Genomic DNA, 25,003 nt, shown 5'->3' on the forward strand with positions numbered 1-25,003 from the left:
AAAAATGTTTCCTTTGTCTTGCCACCATAGGTATTCTATTTTGTCACTTTTTGCGCCCGCCGTGCCATGTATAGATATTCTTAAACAAGCATTTTAGAACTATAATTTTTCATTCAAAAATTATATCTCGTTAATGATAAATCTGTATCAAGGATGCTGAAGTTGAATATACGCCAAAAATACTATTGAACTCAAATTATGGGTAATATTAAAAAAATAATTCACGATTTTTTCATAATTTTTGGTTATTTCAACTAATTTTCTCTTTGACTTTCATTGAATATCTTAAATATACTGCAGAATCCATCGATTTTTTTTTTATTTAGCATGCCACTGATAAAATCATATTCACTTTTTGATAAGGTATTACCGTTTTAGATGTCAGATTTTTTTATGGTGATAGGATATGTTGGTCTTTTCTGGTGAAAAAACCACTGGATAATGTTTAAGCTAAATGAGAAAAATTGAATTTGTTAAACGGTTTTCAATTTGGTCATAATCTGAAATTCATGAGTCTCATCACACTTTTCAATGCTCGATTTTTAAAAACTGTTTAAAAATGGAGCTTATATTGAAATAGTGTAGAGACTAAAAATTACCACAGACTATTTCCGAGGATTGAGTGGCAACTCAATCCTATGAAAAGTCTGAGGTAATTTGCAAAATTTTGTAAAGCTCACAATCTAATCACATAAATTACAAATTTTCAAGTGATTATTTTGTTGAAATATAATACCAAAAAAAAGGAAATTTTATTGTCTGTTAGTTCTAATGTTTCTAATAGCGACGGCAGCAGCCATCTGGAGTTCCTCATCCTGGCTATCAACCATCTTTAACAAGTAATCAACGACACCAGCCTGTGAAAGTCTCTTTGAGTTCTCCTGATCTTCAGAAAGAGCTTTAAGAGCTTTAGCTGTTGCAGCGTGTACTTCAAGGTTTGATGAAGGTGGTCTAAGGTATGAAACTAAAGGATCGACAGCACCTTCTTCGCCAAATCTACGTCTGTTCTTTCCATAATTAGCAGCAAATCCAATAGCGTCAGCAAGTGGTTTGCGAACTACGTCAAGTTTGGTAGATAACAAGCGGGAAAGGAGTTCTACAACACCTAAATCTGTCATAACGCCAAGGTTTTCGTTATCCTTTGCAACTTCACTGATTGCCATGCAAGCGCTTGCTTGTACTTCTGGTTCCTGGCTCTTGAGGAGTCCAACCAATAAATCTAAGCCATCAACGAATGTTCTGACGTATGATGGAGATTCTGGAGATTTAAGGAATGGAACTAAAGCACGAGTAGCAGCTGCTTGGACGCCTGGTGATGGGGACTTCATCAATGACCAAAGTTTTCGGACACCATTCTGCTGGATAAGGTTCTTAAGATTTGTTGGATTATTGCAGCAAGCTCCGATAGCTTTGGAAGCGTAGATAACGAAGTCAGAGTCTGTAGAGTTAAGATATTCGAGTAATGAAGGAATCATGTTCTGACGGACTGTCCATTGTAAGCATTGTTGGTTTTGTGTAAGGATACCGATAACTTTGAGTGCACCCTTGCAAATTTCTGGTTGAGGTGATTTCCATAATGTTGCAAGTTTGTTGAGAACGCCAAGCTTGCAAAGTTCATCTCTGATCATTGCGACGTTTCCAATGACGGAAATGGTTTCAAGGGCAGATAAGATGACCTTCTCGTTTGTATTATCGAGAAGACGTGTCATCTTCTGTGGTCCTTGGCACTGATCTTGGTTATTCTGGCAGAATTGCTTAGTTTGCTCTTCATTCATCTGGAAAATAGTGAATGCGCGAGCTGACCATTCGCAAAGCTCTGCATTTTCTTTGCCAAGACCTGTACAGAAGAAAGTAATTTGGCGATCTGTGATCTGGCGGTCTTCGTTCTTTCCGTACATGGCCATACTGTACATAAGACGTGTAATATTAAGCATAAGGTCCTCGCTGATGCTGGCAAGTGCCTTCTTTGTTGTATATGTATCAAGAACATTCGAAAGGTGGCAGTTAGCCATGATTCTTGCAGCTTCATGGCTTCTGTTTAAGCTGTAGAGAACGTAGCATACTTGTGAAGCGTATTCTGGCTTCTTGATTGGTACGATGAAGGCATCAACACCTTGATCTTTCTTGTTACGAAGGATAATGTGACGGAATTTTGTATTGTGGCAGCAGTTTGCGATTGTTGTGAAGAGATCGTTCATTACACGTGGTTCATCTCTCTTTAAAATATCCATGAAAATCTTAACAGTATCTTCATTGGCCAAATGACGACGAATCATTGGAGAAAGAGAAATAGCTGCGAAAATCTTGATAGCAGCTTCGATTTGAGCACTACGACGTGTATCATTTCCTTCACGAATTTGTTTCATGCAAAGAACATCACGCATAGCTGAAATAGCACCTGCCATGAGAACAGCGCGTTGACCGGCTTGTTCTTTAAGGGCTGGGTTATTGCAGAGGTCTTGAAGATCTGTATTTGTTGGATCAGCTGTATTTGCGGTGAAATTCTTCATCTTTGGATAGATTGTGGAGTATTCATCTGAGTTTGTCTGCTTAGGGAATGGAACAATTGGCTCATCATCTTCTTGTTCTTGTTCTTCGTCTCCTTCCTCATCGTTTTCGTCCTCTGGCTGTGTAAGAACTAAAACTGGTGTCGGAAGTGTATCTAAGTCGTTATGAACTTCTTGTGCTTTGAATTTTGCGGCATTTTCAGCTTCTTCCTTTGTGATTGTTGGAGCTTTTTCTTTGAAAATCTCAGAAATACCACTGAGAAGCTCTGTAAGTGTATTTGCTGGAGATCCTTGTGGTGTATAATCTAATTCTTCCTCACCATCGGCGTTGACGATATATCCTTTGATTTGAACGCATGTTTCGTCATTCTTGCAAAGAATGGCGACAACTCCTTTGTCATGTGTGCTTGCAAGGATGTAACCAATATCACCTTCGCTCTGACGCCACGGAGGAGCGCGAATTCCGCTAGAAGTCTTGTATTCGGACTCCCAACGGATCCAATTCAATGGATAGATGACTTTATCAATGCCACTGATATCCTTGAGTTGCAATAATTCTGTTTCAAATTTCTCCATTTTGTTGTGTAACGTTTTTTTTTTCAAAACGTACAATTTTAGATAAAGAATAGGGAATTGTTTTTCTGTTTTATTTGACGGTTAAAAGGCAACCAGTCCATACTAGTAGTATAATATAGTAGTACACTTATGGACTTAAGAATTTCAACATTGCAAATAAGCGAATATCCGACATTAACTCCTAATATCTGGCATCAAAGTTAGCCCCTTTTATTAAGTCGAGGTATCGCAGAAACTTCAAGGTTTCGTCCTACTAACTATAAAACTAAAGCTTTTAAGCACACAAAAAAAAAATAATCCTTCAAGATTGACTTTAGAAATAAGCTAACCATTCCTATTAGATATTAAGAAATACCAGATATTAATATCCTAGCTATCTTAGATCATTTAACAATTGATATTTAGTTACAGTTCATATAATGTGCTATTTCTTAGAATGATCAAGAATTGATTATGAAAAATTAACAGCAATGTGCAGTATATTGATTCTATTTACATTTTACTCATATATTCATATTAAATATGAATCAATGTTCATATTTGCTGAGGAATGGAAGCAATAGAGAATAAAAATATCATGTCCTTAATTATTTTATTGTTATCATCAATGAATCTAAATAAATTATAAGTAGAATTCATCCAAAATTGTTTCAAATTTTGAGTAATCGAATAAACTATATTAGACTATTTAAAATATTTGATAGAAACCTAAATACATGCTATCATATTGTGAAATATGCTGATATTGCATAATAATTAAATACCACATGAAATTTGATTTTTTATGCCAATTTCTAGTACTTAAATAGTAAGAATTTCAAAATAAAATTATTCTCTCGTGTTAGAATCACAAAAGAGCACTTTATTTAATCAGAAAATTGAAATATTATCTTTTTTTTAACCTCATTTTTCCAAAAAAAAATTGAGAATTGAAAAATTCACTTTCAAATTTGAGAAGACTTTGTTGGCAATCCATAATTTACGAAAAATTTGGAAAAAAGTAACAGAAATATATTACTTCTCCGGCACAAATCCAACAAAGTTCAGTCATAATTTGAAATAAAATGATGAATTTTTATATCAATTTTCATCTATTCCCCAGAAACAACTGTTTTCAGTTAACAGTTCAACACAATTATAAATTTCAAGATTATTCTAGTCGATTAAAGTTTATGAAAGATCAAATATCTAATTTTTCGTATATTCAACATATTTACATCAAATTATAACATGAAAGTATCCTAAATATTCGATGTCAGAGCAAATACAAAGATATGATAATTCGTTTACCGAATAACAAAAATCATTTTGATCATTTATCTTCTGTTTTACGATTTTCTATGCTGTTAAAGCATAAAACTAGAAAGGGAGAATTAACCTAAACATTACTCACAAAACGATCGATTAAATAAAAATATTATTTTCTATTCAATGAAATTGACTCTTATAGAACCATATAATCTATATGATTATGCATAATTCATTCAATTATCCTAAATACTAAGTAAATTCAAGGATATTTTGTTTAGGCATATAATTTCTTGCTAATACTATTAAAATTGTATGTCATCACTTTTCAAGAAGATATATTTTACACATGTAAAATAGGATTGAGGAAAAAACATATTTAAGTTAAATATATCCAAAACACCTTTTATTCTAAACATTAAAATATCTTGGAAACTATGTCAAACGCTTATGTTTGAAGAGTTCTATATCAAAAAAGTGATATTTATAAGAAATTAAAAGAATATAATGTAAATATGATGAGTATTACAAAATAAACATAAGTTTTTACAAAACATAAACTACAACTGATGAATTTCAAAGTATTTCTTAGTTGCGTCAATAATTGTATTATTCAAGATTTTGAGTCTTTCGCTCATTACTCTTGATGTTTGTGTCTCTATCTTTTGGCTCAGCTCTGGTTTGGAGTCGAGAATTGATCTGTTCTCTCTTTTCTCCTCTTCTACTTGGAACATCAAAGATCCGATGACTGCAAGAAGATAAGCACCAGCATTGTTGATTGCGGAGACAAGGTCGATCTTCCATACTCTGTATTTCCTCTTTAATGTTGTATGCGGAGCATCTTCTAATTCTTCACACGTAATTACGCCTAAATGCTGCATTGTAGCGAGTAGATTTAGTGCATCTTGCTTAGGAAGCATCAGCATATCACAGAACTTGATTGTTTCGATCTGTTCGTTCTTTAAAAGCATATTAATCACACGGCGTGCGAGAGGATGGCCAATTTCAGCGAGAAGTGCTGCAATACGCTTTATTCTGAATATGTGTATTGCAGTCATTGGCTGAATGATCGTAAAATCGCGACTAAATAAACATATATCTGGAGAAGACAAAATTCCTAAAACTCCGATAATTTCGTTCTGCTGCATACCTGTAAGTGCTGTAAGAGCTTGAATAATTTCATCGTGATCGACTTTGAGTGACTCACAATCAATTAAAGCATCTTCTTTGAAATCTGGTGAGAATAATGCTCTGATTACTTCGACAACACGATGGTCTTGGTATTCTACGAGTTTTTCAAGCGCTTCCAATCGTAATCTAACAAGGAAAAGTTGGATATTGAAATTAACTTCTTCTTTATCAGTGAGAATGAATACTTTTTTGGCAATTAAATGCTGTGTTACTTTAAGAGCTCTAATTCTGTCGAACTTTGGATCCTCAGTGGCCAATGTATCGACTAATTTTGGAGCTGTTAAAGTTGTGACTTTAATAATTTTAGTTGTTAATATCTCAATCAAATCTCTATCTTGAGGTATGATATAAAACTTCTGCGCAAAGTTCATGAAATGTGGAAGCGTTAAATATGAAATAATAGTTACAGGAATAATTGCAATTGTTGGATCCATTGTAACGATGCCAGCATTACTTAACGCTCCAAAAGCATTCCTAAATTTTAATTGATCCATGTTACAAAGATTCATCAAACTTTGCTCATCTTGAACAGGTTCTGAGAGTTTTTCAACAATTTTAGCACAATCTTCTCCAAGCTGTTGTCTAACGAGTTCGGTACATAGTTTGAATAATACTTGATCATGATTCTCTCCCCAAAATTTTGATGTATCTTGCATTGTTGAATATTTTTGTCAGTTTTTTTTGCATTTTTTCATGAAAGTCAGTATTAAGGTGGATCCAGATAGGAAACAACCATTAGGACTTGACTTTGGTATTTGCGAAATCTCAGAGGAGGAAAGGAATAAAAAGAGATCAACCCTAGCAATAAATATATGCATTTTCTTCTCCGTTTCTGCAGTTTGCACCGCATTAGCTTTCTTTATTCCATAAATGGAATCGTATCGTTCATTCAATACTTATCGATACTCTTACAAAAATTTATGATTATTTTATACCGATAAAACAATCTGGAATATATATGTTTTATGTTACTTTGTATTGTAAAAATAAAGAATTATTTATGCAAATTTGATTCACACTTATTAATTCTTTGGATTTAGGACGATTTCCTCCTTACGATCTAATTATTGCGATAATACATTCGATAAGAATATACTATTAGTACTCATATCCAACATGCCAGTCCCATCCATTATTATACATAATTGAATTTAAATTGCCTCTATTTTACCTAATTATGAATTTTTCTGCATTAATTTCTCTCCTCCAAGAAATTTGTGAAGATACTAACAGGAGCATATCATCTGTTTTGTGATTTTATGTATATGAAAATAAGAATGTTAAAAAACAATAACATTTATGGGAATTTACACTTAAAATCTGCATATAGGAATATAAAACATGGAGTTTATTCAAGTTTAACATGAGATAATATTAAATAAATTGATAATTATGCGCTATCTAATCCAGAGAGGATATCTTTAACAAGATCTGCTTGATTCCTCTTTCCTGGTGTTACAAATCCACCATTACTCGAACTTGAATCAAGTTTAATTGAACTTGCACTAATTTGGCTTGAAGTTGGTTCTTCTTCTTCGCTTAGTAGTTCTCTACTGTGCTTTGAAATGAGTCCTCTGTCATTTGCTGTAACTTCATGAAGTTTATCATTTTCTTTCAGTAACTTTTCAATAGCGTTTGATAAACCATATCTTGGACAGTTTAATGCTTCTAAACATTGTTGGTAATCTGCTTCATATTGGAATATTGTTTCGTTTCTCTGATTTTCAAGTTCTGCAACCTTGGATTCGATTTTGCTTGGTTGAACGTTGAGAATTTTAGCAAGTCTTTCTATTCTTTCATCTATTGAAGGATCAAAAACGTTGTTATTAACTCTATTTTTCAAATTTCTTAATTCATCCTGCGTCGAATAATATTTGCGACTTTGAATATCAAGTTGTGAAATCATAAAATCAAGAAATGATGTTAATTTTGATGATGAATCTGGAATAGCATTGATTTCATGAAGTAAATTCATTCTTTCTTTATCAGTTGGTAATGTAATTGCAGTCATTTGGCCTATTCTCGAATCAAGAATTGAATTTAGAACAGGGAGACCAATTCTATCTCTGTTTCCAGCTCTTTCTTGAGGAATATTATATAAGAAATCCTCTGGAAGACGACGAGGTGCTTTCATTCAATTTTTTTTTAAAACGGCAATTTTCAAAATGATCTTTATCTTCTCAACAAATAGAGATAAAATGCTATAATCATATAATGTATAAACAATTATGAGGCTATTAGAGAGTTGCATCGCAATAACAACAAAATGTGCACAAATCAAATGGAATAATTTTGAATCACAAAAAATTTGGTAAAATATGAGATTAACTAATGATGTGATGTAAAAATAGGCATTAGAATCATAGTTAAAACGCTATTGGAAAGTAATTTGATTTTCATATTGAATTTCAAAAAGATTTTTGATAAGTTCAGAACAATTTATATAATATCAGCCAATATTCTCTCTATGCATTATTAAAATAGTAGAAAAGTTTGTAAAAGAAAAGTTTTTAATAATTCACATATTTTTTTTCTCGATTGGGAGTTAAATCAAATAAATTTCATTCTTCTCCATATATCTTCTTATGGAGATCCTTATTACCAGGTAATAATGATGATTCAGATACAAAAGCAACACATTTTTCATTTGCTGCTGATCCGAACGCTTTTGTAAGGAGATCTTCTTGCTTTAATTTCAATTGTTGGCAGGCAAGTGAAATTGAAGCCTTTGCGATATCTTCCGCAGAAAAGCAACTGAATTTATCAGAAATAATAGTGCTCTGGCAAAGCATGCAAGAAATTTCGAGAACTTGCTTTGCTGTTGCTTCGTTTTCGATCTCATGGTATAAAATTGGAGATATGCAATGTATAAACGATAATGGCGTTGCGATAAATGCATCAAACTCAAGTTTATCCATTACTATAAACTCTGTTGATATAAGCTGTTGTACATCAGAGATTTGGAAATATTCGGCGAGCCTTTCACATAATGAGGCCATTTTAGCTTCATTCATTTTGATTGTTAGCATTAGCGATGTTGCACCATATAATACGTAATTTTCTGTTGTTAGAATCGAGAGTTGATTCAAATAATCGAAAAGCCTCACAGCGTGGAATATTGTATCCTCTGAAACTTGAAGCTCTTGTGAAGCATGAATGATTTTCTCGAGGACTGACATCCTCATTTCTGGTTTAATAATGCTTTCTTTATTTTCTTCAGTGATTCCGACCTTGTTATCGTATAAACGAAGGCGTTTAAGTGTTGTTGTAATGTAAATCTCTGGAGTGTTCGCTTTGGATCGAAGATACATGTCGTTTAATGTCGCCTGATCAATCATTTATGAAATTTATAAACCATTTCACTAATAAAATTTATGTATTTTTTTTGAATTTTGAATATTGTTTGGAAAATATTCTCTTAAAAAACTTAGATCTAAAGAATCTAAATCATATAATAGATTTTAATTTTGTAATACTATTAAAATTATTAATTAAATTACATTAAACTCATTATGATGTTAAATTATCGAGAACCTTATTTTCATCATGAGTCAATATATTTGTTGGTAATGCCATCAATACACGAGTTAATGAAGAAATTCAACAAAATTTTATAGAACATACCAATATCAACTTTTGATCAATTGATTTCTGAAAAAGTTACGTTCATTAAATTAAAAATTTGGTTGTTTGAGATCAGCTTAACATTATCCGTCTGGTTCTTTTATAAACAAAAAAGTGTCAATGGCTGCTTACTGTAAAACATATGATATTTCCAATGAAATGAGGAAGAAATACCGCGGCGGTACAGTTTCAATGACTGTTACTGAAGCAGATCTTAATCCATGGTATTTCTGCAGGATTTGCCAGCATTGCGCACGCGAACCAACTTGCTGCCCATCCGGCGATGTTTTCTGCAAGGAATGCATTCTAGATTATATATTATCTCATAAAGCTAAAAAGACTTCTGCAGTGACAATAGATCCAAACATGAAAAATGAAATTGATAAATTCTTAGATCTTCAAAGAATTGTTCCAAAGTCAAATCCTGAAGCCAAAATTGAGAAGAAGCCGGAAGTCAAACCAAGCCACAAGAAAAAATCTGAAAAGAAAGTGAAAGTTTTATGTCCTCAATGCAACAAAAAAATTAAATATCAGAAACTGCTTGACTTGACAGTAGTCTTTGATGGTGACATTCCTATTTGCAAAGCATGTGGCAGACAAATCGTAGGTGAAACAAGAGCGATGAGATTAGATTGCTCTGATGTTATTTGCAATAAATGCCTATCTGGAATAGCTAAACAGACGAAACAATGCCCTGTTTGCCATAAAGATATCAATATTGATAACACAATATTACTTAATAAAACTGTTATCAATTTAAAGCAAGCAGATGGTAAAATAGTAATATCACATCAAGATCTAATCGATTCATTTGGATGAACAAAGAATTTTATTAAAAAATTGTTTGGATTAATTATATTTTTTATATTAATATATTTCAAACATTTAATGTGCTATACTTATTCATATTACCATTGATTGACAATACTTTTTCTTATTTCTCAAGCTATTTCGTTTATCTTTTTTAATTTAATATCAGGATTTTGATTAAATTATTGATAATACTATTTCATAACTTGGAATTCAACAGAACAAGTTATTCAAACACATATTTGATTCATTTGATGATTAAACTTAGAAAATACCCAATATTGTGATTGTGAATACTACCATAGATTCTAATTCCTAAAAACTACTAAATAGATTGGGTCGTTTAATGGTTACAAAAAAGTAGATAATTTCAACACCAAATATTAATAACCAAATGGTGATAATTTGCTCCCTATAACATTTACAACAATTGTATATTGCTACAAGTTATATTTCTTGACTGAAACACCCCCACAACACACCCTCACTCCCCTCCTTTCCCAACACCAAATATGACTCATACTCACCAAATTTTAGTAACCAAATGATTATCATTTCAACACAATATATTTCTTGACTCATATTGAATTTTATACAGGTTAGTCTTTATAGATTTGAATACTTTTATACAGATACAAATAGATTCTATTCAGCCATATTTCTTTGTTCTATACCATTTGCAATGATTGTGCATCTAAATAAGTCTAATATTTGGCTTTATTTAAAGAAAATATAAACTACTTTTCATATTAATAGAGAAAAATATACTAATCAAATAAATAAAATTAATTTTTTTACTGTTCGATTATTTCTGCAGTCTTTTCTACATCGAATTTGAATCCTTTTGAGAAAGGAATCAAATCGTGAGAGACTCTGAGAACTGTTTCTCTTTGACTGAGCATTATTTGCTGATTCATTCCGCACTCAGACAAACAAGGGAGTAAGAAAGGACTCATTCCTTCATTGAACACATCAACAATGAATCTGTAGAATTTAGTTGAAGAAGTGTTGAGAACAGCCTTCCTCTTGTTGATCAAGAAAACAATTTTATCCCATGAAGGATGATTAACAATTTTTGATGAAGAAGAAGAAATCGCGTTCCATGAAATTTCAGGTGATAAATCACCATTCTTTCCACACAACAAGAACTGACTTATCAAGTGCATGCAATCTATTACTAATTTCTCTATTTCTTTATCTGCTTTTTCAGATGCCAAAACAGCATGACTTTGCAATTTGTTGTATTTATTCATTGTATTTCTAAATCTCGAAGCAAATCGTGGCGAAGAAGTTGGTAATGGATTATTTATTTTATCCAGTTCCAAATCATCATCAAATTTCGCTGCTTCAACTTCTTCAATGATTGAAACAGCCGGAGAACAAACATTTGCATTGACAATTGGCGAATCTCTATGATAATAATCAGAAGAAATAGATGTGGAGTTCGCAATTGTCTGAATAAATTGACTTAACGCATTTTTCTTCAAAAGATCGTAAATTGCCTTCAAAGAACCTTTCCTGCCATGACTGATGCCATCAGAAAGTAATGCATCAATTACTTTCGTTAAATTGTTGTCAATCGCTGAATAAATGTGTAAATTTCGGATCTCATCGCGAATTGAACTTAAAAGATCAGCGAAATTAGTTGTCTTAATGCCTGTAAGAACAAGAGCTGATATATATGAGAATAAGGATTGGGCGGACTTCTGTTTCATGTCGATGATCGAAATTTCTCGAGAAATCTTTTTTCGACACGAAACTAAAGAATTTCGCATTTCTTGGACAAGATCTATTTCCTGTGGCTTTGCGTCTTCTGTAACTTGCATTAATTCGAATCCCAAATCTTTTTTAATAATTTCGATCGAAATTTCCGGAATATTTCCAAATAACTCGTCGTAAGAAGCTTCAAGAGGTCGAGTATATATTTTGCTCTTGTTGCATGACTCGTTGTAGAAATCTTTCGTTAAAATTGGCAAATCTTCAGGAATTGAGGAATAATTCAAATTATCTGCAAAGTTTGTAAGGAAATTCGCTTCATTATTAATTGTTTTTGTTATTTGTGCGAAATTTGTTGCAAATCCTTTGAAACAATTTTGGATTGCATTATTGTTTCCTTTTTCTTGTGGTTGGCGTGATTTCTGATACTCTGCTTCTCTCTGTTGCATTCTTTCATTGAAGTTGGCTCTGATTTCTTTGATATGTTGAGAGGATAACAGATTTTGCATTTCATAGGAAGAAATCTTTTCTACATCGAGATTATCGTAATCTTCTGGCTCGTCATCCATACCGACTATTTGTTCTACAGTTAATTCTTTAACAATCTTTGGAGAAGGAACTTTTGATTGAGTTTGCGAATTTTCTGGGTGAATTGTAATATTTGGAACAGTTAATGAAGGTTTGGTATTTGTATCGAGGTCTCCTAAGTCAATTGGAGCTACAATTTGGGGATTTTGCCCAACTTTAACTTTCCTTTTAACTAAAGCCTTTTTATGGGTAATTTGAATTATCTCTCCTGTTTCAGGATCAGTTGTGTAAGTAGTAACTAAATTATTTTCTTCATTTTGCTCGTTTTTATTTAATTCTTCCGAATTCGAAGGATGAATTAAACTCTGACTGCTTGATGGTGTTACTTGAGGCGAGTTATTACTAGAATCACTATCAGGCTTCTTAATAACACGCCTTTTACGTAAAGGCGGATCGCTCATTTTCGAAATCTGACACTTATCAAAAAAATCATTGAAATTTATCAAAAAATATCAATCTGTGCCGATCTGCGCGTTTGCACGGTTACACTCAATTTAACACTGATCAATCTACTCCAATCATCTCAATTTTAATCTGCGCCAGTTTACATTTGAGATGGTGAAATACACAAAACTAAGCCAGCCAGAATCAACGTAATTTCCGATATTGTGATTATACTAGACATGTTATCAAAATCCTACCATGTGATTCTAACATTCTCTTATATTGCCCATGAAAACTTGAATCAAAATATTTTTTTTGTGCCATTTCGCAATTTGGCACAGATTGATCTGCATCAAATTGAGGGTAACCACGCAGTCATTCTGACCGGCGTAGATTGGTAAAAATGTCAGAAAATGAAGTTGTTGTCAAAAATCAATCTCCAAAACTTGACGTTTAATTTTTTTGATTTTATGGAAACAGGAGCAGTTTTAAAGATTTTGAAAGAACGAAACAATGACTTATCAACAAGGTTGCAAAGATTACAAAAGCTCGACAGCAAAATTGATGCGAGTATTGAGAATTTGCAAAAATTATATGAAGTTTTATTGCAATCTCAAGAAGCAAAATGCGCAGAAATGGTAGAATTCGATGAAGAAATCAAAGAAATCAATAAAAAACTATTTCCTTCACATTCAACTAACAAAAATATTGTTAGAAAAAAAGATGAAAATCAAAAACTCTTAGTCGCCCAGATTAATCATGTTTTATCATTAGACGATACAGAATCTGTTAAATATTTGATCAATGGAGATCCAACACTGAATATATTATCAACTGATGTTGAGACTATTAACGCATTCATCAAAAAATACGAATCTTTTCTGCTATAATTGAAATTCATATTACCAATTTCAACGCAAAAACTATTTGAACATATTTTTTTCAGTTTTTTTCTTATCCATAGTTTGTTAGATGCTACCACCTACTAGTCATTGATATTTTTATGCTATTTGTTTGTATATTAATAAAATACTTATTTTATATTATAATTTCCATGAAATCAAAGTGTTAACCTTTAAATACCAAAACAAATCATTATTTTATCAGCCAAAACACCAAATTCATTAAATGCAATTACAAATTTTAATTTGAATTCTTTAATTATCATATATTGCTACTTACACATAGTAAATTTAATAAGTATTGAAGATATTTACATCCTTCACTGTTAAATCTAAGTTAATCATGCTTTAAATTTGACGTAATTTCTAATTTTTTTAATTGCATAAGGATCTTTATATAAAGTACTGTTAAATACCAAGAAAATCATTCTTAAAAGCTTGAAGTTAAATCTTTGTTATTTAAAATTATTTGGAAATTATTTTCCTACGAAAAGTATCCCTCTTGTTTTTCTGCCTCAACATTAAGTGGATCTCTAACAAAAATTTGAATAAGAGACTTTATGAAGGAAAAAGAGTTTCATAAAAAAAATTCTTTTGTAATATTTATATAAATATTTGTTATGTTTAAGATTATTTAGTTCTTCTTTTCGAAGGATGGGATTGAGAGGTCGATCTTCCTGAGAACAACAATCGCGAGGAAGATTGCTCCGAAACCAGCGGAAAGGTAAGCAATCTTGTATAAAGCGTACTTTCCTTCAATTGTATATTCGATCTGTACAGTTGTTTCATCGATAGAAGAAAGTCTATCTGCTTCGATGACGACGACAGATCTACCCTTGAAATCGAGGTTGCAGACTTCCTGTCCGAAATGGTGTCTTCCGTTGATTGCCTGTGGGTATGTGATCTTCTTGATTTCAGCACCTTCTGGGAACACATATTCAGAGCGGATATGAGAAACAGAAACACCGCGGTCAGCATAAGGCTTCGGGAAGAGAGGAGCTGAGAAGATGTATGTATTTCCTTCTGTGCGGACAAAGTTGGATGTCTTGACTGTCCAGCCTGTTGTGTATGTAACCTTCCAGGAAGGAAGAACTGGGCCACGGAGTGGAATGGAGAGATCCTTGTCTTCAAGGTTGATTTCTCTCTGGAGCTGGCCGGATTCATCGTTAGCCCAGAAGTGATAGGAGTCTGCTGGTGGACGGACAGGAACTGTCTGGAAGTAGCAATTTGAGGATTCGCGGAAATCAATACGGTTGAACTCGCCAACAAATTCGGGGCCGTCGTTGTGAACTTCCATGAATGACTCCTGCTTGGAAATACCCCAGTGGGAAATGTGAGTTGAGGTATTGACGGCAGAAACATATGGAAGAGCCTTGTAGATGAAGTATTCGACGTACAATTCGTTGTTCTTTGGAACTGTCTTGATGGATTGCATCGAAATTGTGTTTGATTTCTGGGTAATATCAAGATTTTTGGTCATGCTTGTGACAGAGTTCTTTGAAATGCCGCTGATTTCAAGACTGACTTCTTCTGTTTGGTATGGTGAAACAAAACCGATTGTTGTGTTGAAGTAGCAGTCAACTCTTAAATTCTTGAGGGTAACGCCGTTTGTTGTGAAGAGAATATACTGGCCAATGGTGTAGCCAACATAAATTGTCTGTGAGGCTCCTGGTTCAAGAGGTGAGAGAAGTGTAACAACCTTTTGTCCATTTTGATCTTTGATAACAAGAGATTTCTGTGTATTACGAATGTGCTTTCTGTTCATTACAGCAATGACTGTATTCATATGTGCTGCCTCGCGTGGATCAAATGACAAGACATACTCTGATGTCGCTTTATCGCCAAAATTGGTGAAAGTAATATCAAGAGAAACAGCAACAAATCCATCTGTAATTTTATACTGGCGCTCTACTTTAGTATTTCTGATATTTGCAGCGCAGAGGGAAAGAGAAAAAAGCGAAGCCAACATTTTTGAGGAAAAGTGACATTTATATTACGCTTCACCTCTTTTCCAACTCAGACAAGGAATATTTCAATGCTTGAAACTAAACGCTAATATTTCACACTCTCTTGGTATAAAATCCTATATTTTGTAATTTGGCTTGATTCAAATTTTTTAAAATAGCGGCCAATAATTATTGATATCACCTAAAAATATCCACTTTGTTAAATTTGTCACGAATTTAATACTCATATCAAATAAAAATAGAAATTGGATTTAATTGGATTCAAATTGAAACGCCATCTAATATGATTTCAATTTATTTCATGCTTATTATGATAATCTTGATGTCTTGGTTATCCATCTCATATTTATTGGATTCGTTCCTATAAGATGGTTATAATTGCTTAACTAATAAAATAAAGCTATTTTCTCATAAATTCACTAATGATATATCATGATCTTTGAATGTTAACTAAGTTTTCAATGATTGTGCTGAATATTATCATTCCTGTACAAAACTAATAGTGGATTTTGGTATTAATTTTATAAAGATATATATTTTATGCATAAAACTTTCAATGTCATCAAATGACCAGAAATTTTAGTAAAAAAATGATTCAACGAATGGTTTGAGTTGAAAATTATCGCACTAAATGTCAGACCAGCATGTTTAATCTATCAAATACTTTATTGATTTTCTTCATTCTAAAAGTGACATTACCTCTTGTACAAATCCATATGTCTGAAAGTAGCGACGATAACCATGGATCAAGAAGTAATCTTCTAATTGTCACACCGTTTCAGATATTCTGTATGCAGAACAGGAATACAGCAACAAAATTGCATCCTCAATTAAAAGGAACAGCCATTACATCTCTTTTAGGGAAAATGTGGAGATCTCTAGATGCAAAGGAGAAACTAAAATTTGAAGAATTGAGTAAATCAATTCGGAAAGAGCAAACAAATGACCTTTTTCAACCAAAAACCACGCTAAATCATTCAACAAAGAAAAAACATTCATTAATGCTAGAAAGTGAGATATATACTCCGTTAGAATCGATAGAATTACCTTGTCCACCCAAAATTATTATAAGATCTTCTTCAAATTTTGGACAAATTGCATCAAAAATATCAAAAGATGCAATAGTGGAATTGGTTTGATAGACGTCTTTTTATTTTTTAATTGTAAATATATTTTTATCTTCCTTTTCAATTCAGAAATTAATTTTGTAAACTTTAGAAATATTTTATAAAGTATTTAAAAATTATTTTGTAAACCTTTCAAATATTTCTTTCAAACTCACAATATTTTGAATTAATCAAGAATTATTGAATAATACATTTGAAATTCATCCCGATTACTGAATTTTGTTTATTAATATTTGAATATTCGATATATCTCCAGATTCTAAATACAATGATTCAATTTTTTCAATTCAAATAAAATACACGTTGTTATCAATTATTTGATTAAGATTCAATTTGATTATTCATTGCGTCTCCCCACTATATCAAATGTATATCAAAAATATATTAAAAATTTTCTCTCTTTTCTGTAAATTATTTATTCAACTTTTTACATACGTAATGCTGTAATAAAAGTACGGGTCAATTTTTATAACTTTTTTTTTCATCACAGTTTTTTCCTTTGAAAGTTTTCAGTTCGAATCTCCAAAACTTATAATTAAACATAGCTATCTCATTCTATTAAGTTTATCAAATTTAAATTGCTATTGATTTTTCTCCCTTGACTGTACGTTAAAAATTAGAATCCATGTTTAATATGAATAAAAATACCCCATCAGATAATGTAATCTATACTCAAAACGTTTACATTAACTCTCATAATGCTTATAATAATGAACATGCTGCCTTTCTTGAGAAAAATAATGAATCTTTAAAGATTGTGAATCAAAAATTAATACAAAAGCTCAAAGACCAAGAAAAATTGCATAAAGAAGAACTACATTCACAGGAACAAAAGTATGTGAAGAAAATTGAAGATGAAAAGAAAGGAAAAATTATATCTTTTAATAATCAAGCATTACTTCAAGCCAAATGTAATAAACTACGGAGAGATATTGCATTTCAAGATAAAATGGCGCAAATCCAGAAAGATAATGAAGAACATCAAAATTTTATCAAGAGGAACATACAAGAGTCGTTTAATGGTAGATCGCCTCATGAATACATCGAGGAACATGCCCATAATCGCAAAAAAGATATTTATTCTGTGAATCATGTACAGAGGAAGATTCGCCGCTTACTTTCTTTTAATTGGAAAGTTAGCATATGGGCTTTTATTTTACTAATATTTCTCGAGGTACTCTATTTGATATTGTATCATTACAATCACACATTGTAAATCACAATCATTTGGAATTACAATCTCCAAAGTTACAAATGAACTATATACCATTATGTTAATTGTTTTTATGCATATCTGCACACATTTAAATTATGTTTACTTTGAATTAATTTTTCACATCTCAATTTCTTTCCCTAGTATAGAGAATCATAAACTAAATTATCGCGGCGGATAAGAACTTTTTCCAAATGGGGGCTTTACTTCAACCGAATTTATGAGAATTTACCAAACAATTCATATATATATATACACGCCCGTAATATCCGTAACTGTAAAAAAACTGCTAACTCCAGTTTGTATTTTGGCTATTCGCCAAAAAATGGAATATTACATTATTTGTTTAACACATATAAGTTCTTATATCCCAAATACTTTGCTCTACGAGAATCAGATCATATAAATTCTTATAGAATTGAAAATGCTTTTGATTTTGATTATTCACTTAATTCATATTGGGTGCCAACTAACCCAACAGGGCATTTTTCTGTATGTTTCCCATTTCATTCGCTTACCATTGAATCTTTTGAATTAACCACATCAAATATGTCCTGTAGGCCTCTTCAATTTGGTGTTGAAGTCAGCATTGATGGAAATAATTATTTTGGATACCAAGAGTATTCACCAAATATGACACAACTAGAAACAAAACAATTTTTGTTCGGAACAAATAAAACTGAAGTAAGGTGTTTTAAATTCAAATCGATTCAGTCCACGTGCAAAGATATCTTAAGTTATGGCCCAGATATTGATCAAGTAGAATTTTTTGGAAATCTCACCGAAATTAATCAAGAAGTTGGAGCTTTTGGGTGTAAAAAGGAAATAAAAATCACATGTTTCGTGAGTAGAAATTGGATATTTTCTGTATTATTGTTACCTTTAATGGTATGATAAAAAAAATCTTATTAAAAAATCATGAGAAACTTAATATTTATCATTAAAATAAATAACAAATAACAAACAATATAATAAAATTAGCTCTTTGTTCTGCCGTATTTGAGAATTTCTTTGATTTTATTTTGTCTCCTTTACGACCATTATTGGCGTTTTTCCTTCATCGCTTTTGACTTCAACGTTAATTTTTGGTAATCTACAGAGAAATAACACAACGTGAATCTTCCAATGTTGCAAACAAGGTGGAGAGCAGTATCTCCTTCTTTGTTCTTGATATTGATGTTAAATGAACTATGACTACATATGTATTTGATTATTGACATTGAACTATTCATAACTGCCCAATATAACGCACTCCACTTATTATTATTTGTTGCCATGATATTTGTCCGCAATCTTCAAGCGTAGAAACCATATTTATCTCTTGAAAACAATGTTATTACCATGGAACAGTTGATTGTTTCAAGTTATTAAGATCAAAATTCAGCTCAGAAATAACTCAAATATGTCTTCAATTATCATTTTTAGGCGGAAATCCAAGTTCCTGAGTGAAAGTTGCATGAAATATACAATTATATCACCTACCATTGATTTTGTTACTGCGGAATTTACAAAAATCTTGAATCCTTTTTAGTTTATTTCAATCAAACTAATTATAAAAAAATTCATTGTATATCCACCGATGTTTGATATTCCATCCCTTGTTGTATACTTCGTTTCATACGGTTTATACATAAAAGGAAAAAAATGAAGATGGAGAAACTGCACTTCATATTGTAGCATACTGTAATTACCGAAGTTCTCATTTCGCGTAGTGCATATTGAAAAACCGCACTTCATATTGCAACATTGAATATTAATAAAGAATCTCCGATGTTCTTATTTCATATGGTGCAAATAATGTTCTTGTATAAGATATCATTCTTTTTCTGGTATTTTCGTTGATGCATTTTATTAGAAATAAAAAATAGTTAAGCCTTTCCACTGATTCTATACAAAACGCTATTTTTTTTCAGGGTTTTCCTACAAGTGCAAAAAATGTGCAAAAACGATTATTCTAAATTCAACCTGTGCATTTCAAAATCAATCCGTGTAAAGTAGTCAAAAATGAATGTATATGCAACTGTTTCTATTCTTTAAGGGGGTAACTTTGAATAGTTGTAAACTTTTTCGTAATTTGGACTTTATTCATCCTCAGATTGAGCGATTTGAAATTAAATGATAAATATATATTGTGCAATATATACCATACCTATAATTAGTAAATGATATCTCTGGGTTAGCTACAAACACTTAGGAGACTTACCGAAAAAAAATATAAAATTGAAGAATGACTCAATGAGTAGTATATTTGAGGCTATAAAAACATGCAAACAATACTATAAATAAGTTTCCTGAGATACGTATAAGAGCGCTTTTTGGAAATTTTATACTAACTGTTTAACTTATCTTATTAAATTAAGCTCATTTCCAAAATTTTATTATTATTCTAGCAACTGAGTATGCATTCAATTTTGGGTTCAAAGTAACTTTCATCTCATGATGTTCTTCATTCTCTAAACTCAGTACTCATCAAAATATTTTTTCTGACAAATATTTAAAGATGCTGCGATGAATTTGAAATATCATCTTATACCATTCATAATTAACAAACTATATGTTTAACCCAAGAGTCGTATAAGAGCACTTTTTTGAATTAAACTTTTCTTCCCAAGTTACAATTAAATTTTTATCCCCTTATTTTAAAAAATTTTTAGAAGAATTCAAAAAATTTATGTTGTAAATTTTAAAGAAAAGAATATAAATAAAACTTTCTATCTTATTATTATTATATTTCAAATATGAACCGAGCACAATTCAAATTCTTGGAAATTTGATATTTCAAATAAATGAAATATATCCACCAAATGACTAAAAATTCATTGCAAATGTATCAAAGATTGATGCGTAACAGTGTTGTTTATTCAAATTTAAATTTTAGAAATCTCATAAATTTGAAATTTAAGTATATAACTAGAATTGGTGATATATTATAGTTGTGCATTATGTTAGGGTAATATTACTCCATGCACACTATGTGTAAATCTAATCACATGATGTTTTATTAGCCCAATTATGTTAAAAATGTAAACTTCAGAAAGTTACCCCCTTAAGGGTGCGCTAAAGCCTCTCAATTTTTCTATGAGTTCTATCAAAATGCTTTGTTTACACGGAAATCTTATGTAGATCTGTCCTTCTTATTGATGCTATTTATTCTAGATGGCTTTGGACTAAAAGCATATATGCACGATCTTCTATTTTTAAACAAGTGATCACAAATCATTATCTTGTATAATGAGGAACTTTGGCTAAAATATGCTTTTTTTCGATTTTTTTTTAGTTTTTTCTACGGCGTTCAAAAAAAATTTATCTAGTTAATATTTTCTACAACAAATTAGCGCGTTCAAAACAATTATGCACCATTATATTTTTATTGTTGAAATATATTAAATGTTCAAAATAATTATGCACCATTATATTTTTATTGCTGAAGTGCTCATAATTGTAAATTAAATTATCTGATTTCATGGTAATAGCTATTGTCCCATATGATAATATGCACAACAATCCTAGCAAATGCAATTTTGCGAGATATGGTCTACTAAATAAACTCCAAACCCTTAAATTTCGATAATTTTTAATTTTTGATATATTTTCATTGGATATAATGTCGTTTGATATATTACAGACAACTCATATTTTAGTATAGAAAACTCTAAGACGATTTTTATAATAATTGCATTTATTCTTTGATATTTATACATAAAAATTTAGTGCACAATACTAAATTCTTAATAAACACATAATAGAATATATCTTATCATAATTCATGTTTTTTGGAAGAGATAAAATTCAAATTTAGAAATAGTGACATGATTTCAATAAAATTCTTATATATATTGCTTGCCCAGGATCGACCTAGCATAAATCACGAAATTTATTTTTTCTCAAAAAATAAATGTTTCGAGGTACCTAAAGTACAAGGATTTTTTTCATGTTTTTAAAATTGACGATAGGGGAAGTTTGGCCTTTAGCGCACCCTGAAGGCTCCACGTTCATAAATTGAGAGGGTCGTAATCCTCCTTTTTTTTAATGGCCCATAACTCCACGAATACCCAAAGTCAAGGGGTCGGAGTATGACCAAATGAAACTATAGCTTCAACAGCATAAAAAAGGGTTTTTCGTCGAAAACCTTGGTAATTTACCTCCAAGATCTAATAAATTTCGAAAAATTGAAAGTTGCTCTTATTTGTTTTGTTTACCAATAAGCTCTTACGCTGCACCATTGTTTTTCGTTATTTGCAATATTTATTTCATTCTCGATAAATAACTTCTACAAATCATATATGCACATTAGAATATATTTTATTACATATAAAGAGCAAAATTCTGAAACTATACAGAATTCTTTTGAATATTTTTTGCATATTTTAAATCATCTATAATAATATGAGTTTGTTTCATTTTATTCTATACCAATCAATTCAAAAGATTAGACGAATTGATTGTTTTATTGTAATTTATTATAGCTTATAGTTTTTGTCATAATTTTAACAAATATCATATGTAAATTCAATAATAACTTATTCTCGATCATATTTTTCTAATACACATACAGGATAATGTTGAAGTCATACGTTTGAGGTCAAGATTGAGAGTTATTGATATTAATCTCTTTTGAAACTAAACTTTTTGAAACAATAATCAAAAATTATTTACTTTTATTTGATTTTATAGCAATCTTCATTAGATAATAAAATATTAGCCAGCCCTTGGGGTGGGGGCGCGATCAAATACTTGAAAATTAATTTTGGAGTCCATAAGTGCATAGTATAATGGTTAGAATTCCCTATAACAAATCTTGTTTTGAAGTTCATTTGCCGAACACAAAACTTTTTTTCGAAATCGAAATTATTTCAAAAAAATATATCTTATTTTTTGCTTTTTAAGATAGTCATTATACACAAAATATTAGTAAACTATTTTTATTTGAATTACTAAAACTTTCAATTTTTTTATTCTCTGATATAGACTCTCATATGATACATTATGAAATATATATGATTTTCTTCTGCTATTAGTTATATTACAATGAATACTAATCATCCACCAAGATTCTACATAAAATTTCGAATTCATTGTATGTTACAATCATTCTAATTTAAAATTTATGAAACTCCAAAGATGTATTTGTATAGTGAATTACTAAATATTTCATAATGTAGGTATGAATTTATCAAATTCGTTATTTCAAATTTTATAATTCGTACAAAAGGATATATTTTTATATTATGCTGGGTAAAAGCATGGGAAAGTTTAAATAGTTCTTAAGATAGTATTTGTAGTAGTGAAAATTGAAACACACTAAAATTATTGAGTTAGCTTTGATAGATGATTTAGTATTCATTGTAATATAACTAATAGCAGAAGAAAATCATATATATTTCATAATGTATCATATGAGAGTCTATATCAGAGAATAAAAAAATTGAAAGTTTTAGTAATTCAAATAAAAATAGTTTACTAATATTTTGTGTATAATGACTATCTTAAAAAGCAAAAAATAAGATATATTTTTTTGAAATAATTTCGATTTCGAAAAAAAGTTTTGTGTTCGGCAAATGAACTTCAAAACTGTTGCATGCTAATTAGTGTCAACGATAGAAATTGAGAGCCTTTTAATCGTCGAGGAAGTACGATTATTTTTTGGGGCGAAAAAGTATCTTAAAATATGATTATTAATATGTTTTTAAAATAAAAAATTTGAAAGTTAATTTGAGATTCTCATATAATTTTTTGAATGAAAAAAATAAATATAGTCTATATGAGTTTTTGAATAATCACACTTGAGATATATCTAAAAAATAATTAAAAATAGAGTTTGAGAAGACTTTTCAAGGTGTAATGAAAAGTGTGATATAGAAAATAATTATAGATATTTTAATTTTATATATTGTGCTAAGCATTATATTAAATTTTTAGGAAAAACACTTTTCATAAGTATTCAATATTTGAAAATACGCTCCAAAAAAGAATAGATTCTTTTATATTCGCTTATATAAAAGGAGACTCTCTATCAGATGCGAATGCCTGAATTCAGCACCTCTGATAGAGAGTTTCCTCTTATATAAGCAAATCTTTTTCATTCGTTTTTGTTAATATAAAAACATAAAAAGCTACCAATATGAGAAATTAAACCCTGCGAGGCACCAGTCTAGAACTGGCACTTCGCAGGGTTGAATTTCTCTTGACAAAATACAATAATCAAATGCTCCAAAGTTTTCAAATTTTTATTAGGAATAGGAGCCTACAAAGCACTGATTATATATCAGTGCCTGGTAGGCTCATATTCCTTCTCTAAATGGGAGAAACTTTGTTTGAATAAGATAACATGCGAACAAAGTTTCTCCCATTTAGAGTGGGATTTGGAGGGTGGGAGGTACATAGATAGACTATGTATCTCTCACCCTCCAATTCCCTCGGGAAAGTTCGAAAACTCGGTCGCAATCAGATTCAATTGCGACTGAGTTTTCGAACTTTCTATTAGGAATAGGAGCCTACAAAGCACTGATTATATATCAGTGCCTGGTAGGCTCCTATTCCTTCTCTGAAGCTGGGAAATTTTGTCTGAATAGTTTAACATTTGGACAAAATTTCCCAGCTTCAGAGAAGGAATTGGAGGGTGAGAGGCATATAGTCATACTATATACCTCTCACCCTTCAATTCCCTCGGGAAAGTTCGAAAACTCGGTCGCAATCAGATGCAATTGCGACCGAGTTTTCGAACTTTCTATTAGGAATAGGAGCCTACAAAGCACTGATTATATATCAGTGCCTGGTAGGCTCATATTCCTTCTCTAAATGGGAGAAACTTTGTTTGAATAAGATAACATGCGAACAAAGTTTCTCCCATTTAGAGTGGGATTTGGAGGGTGGGAGGTACATAGATAGACTATGTATCTCTCACCCTCCAATTCCCTCGGGAAAGTTCGAAAACTTTGGTGCAATCAGCAACGATTGCACCAAAGTTTTTGCGTTTAATTGAAGGAATTGCTCTTTATGATATATACAGTTACAATGCATATATCATAAGGAGCAATTCCTTCCAGATATCTGGCAAACTTGCTCGCAATGGTTCACAGTTGCGAACAAGTTTTGTCATTTGTCAAGAGAAATTCAACCCTGCGAAGTGCCAGTTCTAGACTGGTGCCTC

The 25,003-nt window shown here is 31.2% G+C and overlaps 8 protein-coding genes across 8 annotated transcripts, besides 1 other annotated feature; 2 read left to right on the top strand and 6 right to left on the bottom strand.

The window, feature by feature from the left end:
• Nucleotides 1–749: 749 nt before the first annotated feature.
• TVAGG3_0234680 (armadillo repeat-containing protein 4 (armc4) family) lies at nucleotides 750–3,085 on the bottom strand (the record flags this gene model as incomplete). The annotated part of the gene is made up of 1 exon (XM_001318827.1): nucleotides 753–3,083. One exon carries the CDS (start codon nucleotides 3,081–3,083, stop codon nucleotides 753–755), a length of 2,331 nt encoding a protein of 776 aa, XP_001318862.1.
• A 1,763-nt stretch (nucleotides 3,086–4,848) lies between these two features.
• On the bottom strand, nucleotides 4,849–6,611 carry TVAGG3_0234690 (RNA polymerase III DNA directed -related family; the record flags this gene model as incomplete). The annotated part of the gene is made up of 1 exon (XM_001318826.1): nucleotides 4,892–6,178. One exon carries the CDS (start codon nucleotides 6,176–6,178, stop codon nucleotides 4,892–4,894), a length of 1,287 nt encoding a protein of 428 aa, XP_001318861.1.
• A 218-nt stretch (nucleotides 6,612–6,829) lies between these two features.
• On the bottom strand, nucleotides 6,830–7,656 carry TVAGG3_0234700 (uncharacterized protein; the record flags this gene model as incomplete). The annotated part of the gene is made up of 1 exon (XM_001318825.1): nucleotides 6,913–7,656. One exon carries the CDS (start codon nucleotides 7,654–7,656, stop codon nucleotides 6,913–6,915), a length of 744 nt encoding a protein of 247 aa, XP_001318860.1.
• Nucleotides 7,657–8,014: 358 nt separating this feature from the next.
• Nucleotides 8,015–8,921, bottom strand: TVAGG3_0234710 (cell division; the record flags this gene model as incomplete). Its single annotated transcript, XM_001318824.1, has 1 exon — nucleotides 8,084–8,860. One exon carries the CDS (start codon nucleotides 8,858–8,860, stop codon nucleotides 8,084–8,086), a length of 777 nt encoding a protein of 258 aa, XP_001318859.1.
• A 345-nt stretch (nucleotides 8,922–9,266) lies between these two features.
• On the top strand, nucleotides 9,267–10,056 carry TVAGG3_0234720 (ENOS interacting protein family; the record flags this gene model as incomplete). The annotated part of the gene is made up of 1 exon (XM_001318823.1): nucleotides 9,267–9,965. The coding sequence occupies one exon, from the start codon at nucleotides 9,267–9,269 to the stop codon at nucleotides 9,963–9,965; it is 699 nt and encodes a 232-aa protein (XP_001318858.1).
• A 693-nt stretch (nucleotides 10,057–10,749) lies between these two features.
• On the bottom strand, nucleotides 10,750–12,916 carry TVAGG3_0234730 (uncharacterized protein; the record flags this gene model as incomplete). Its single annotated transcript, XM_001318822.1, has 1 exon — nucleotides 10,751–12,661. The coding sequence occupies one exon, from the start codon at nucleotides 12,659–12,661 to the stop codon at nucleotides 10,751–10,753; it is 1,911 nt and encodes a 636-aa protein (XP_001318857.1).
• Nucleotides 12,917–13,070: 154 nt separating this feature from the next.
• TVAGG3_0234740 (uncharacterized protein) lies at nucleotides 13,071–13,750 on the top strand (the record flags this gene model as incomplete). Its single annotated transcript, XM_001318821.1, has 1 exon — nucleotides 13,115–13,534. One exon carries the CDS (start codon nucleotides 13,115–13,117, stop codon nucleotides 13,532–13,534), a length of 420 nt encoding a protein of 139 aa, XP_001318856.1.
• Nucleotides 13,751–14,146: 396 nt separating this feature from the next.
• TVAGG3_0234750 (dolichyl-diphosphooligosaccharide-protein glycotransferase protein) lies at nucleotides 14,147–15,515 on the bottom strand (the record flags this gene model as incomplete). The annotated part of the gene is made up of 1 exon (XM_001318820.1): nucleotides 14,181–15,515. The coding sequence occupies one exon, from the start codon at nucleotides 15,513–15,515 to the stop codon at nucleotides 14,181–14,183; it is 1,335 nt and encodes a 444-aa protein (XP_001318855.1).
• Nucleotides 15,516–24,059: 8,544 nt separating this feature from the next.
• Nucleotides 24,060–24,857: a mobile genetic element.
• Nucleotides 24,858–25,003: the final 146 nt, after the last annotated feature.

This window comes from Trichomonas vaginalis, chromosome IV (genome assembly GCF_026262505.1).
Source record: "Trichomonas vaginalis G3 chromosome IV, whole genome shotgun sequence".
Lineage (NCBI taxonomy): Eukaryota > Parabasalia > Trichomonadida > Trichomonadidae > Trichomonas > Trichomonas vaginalis.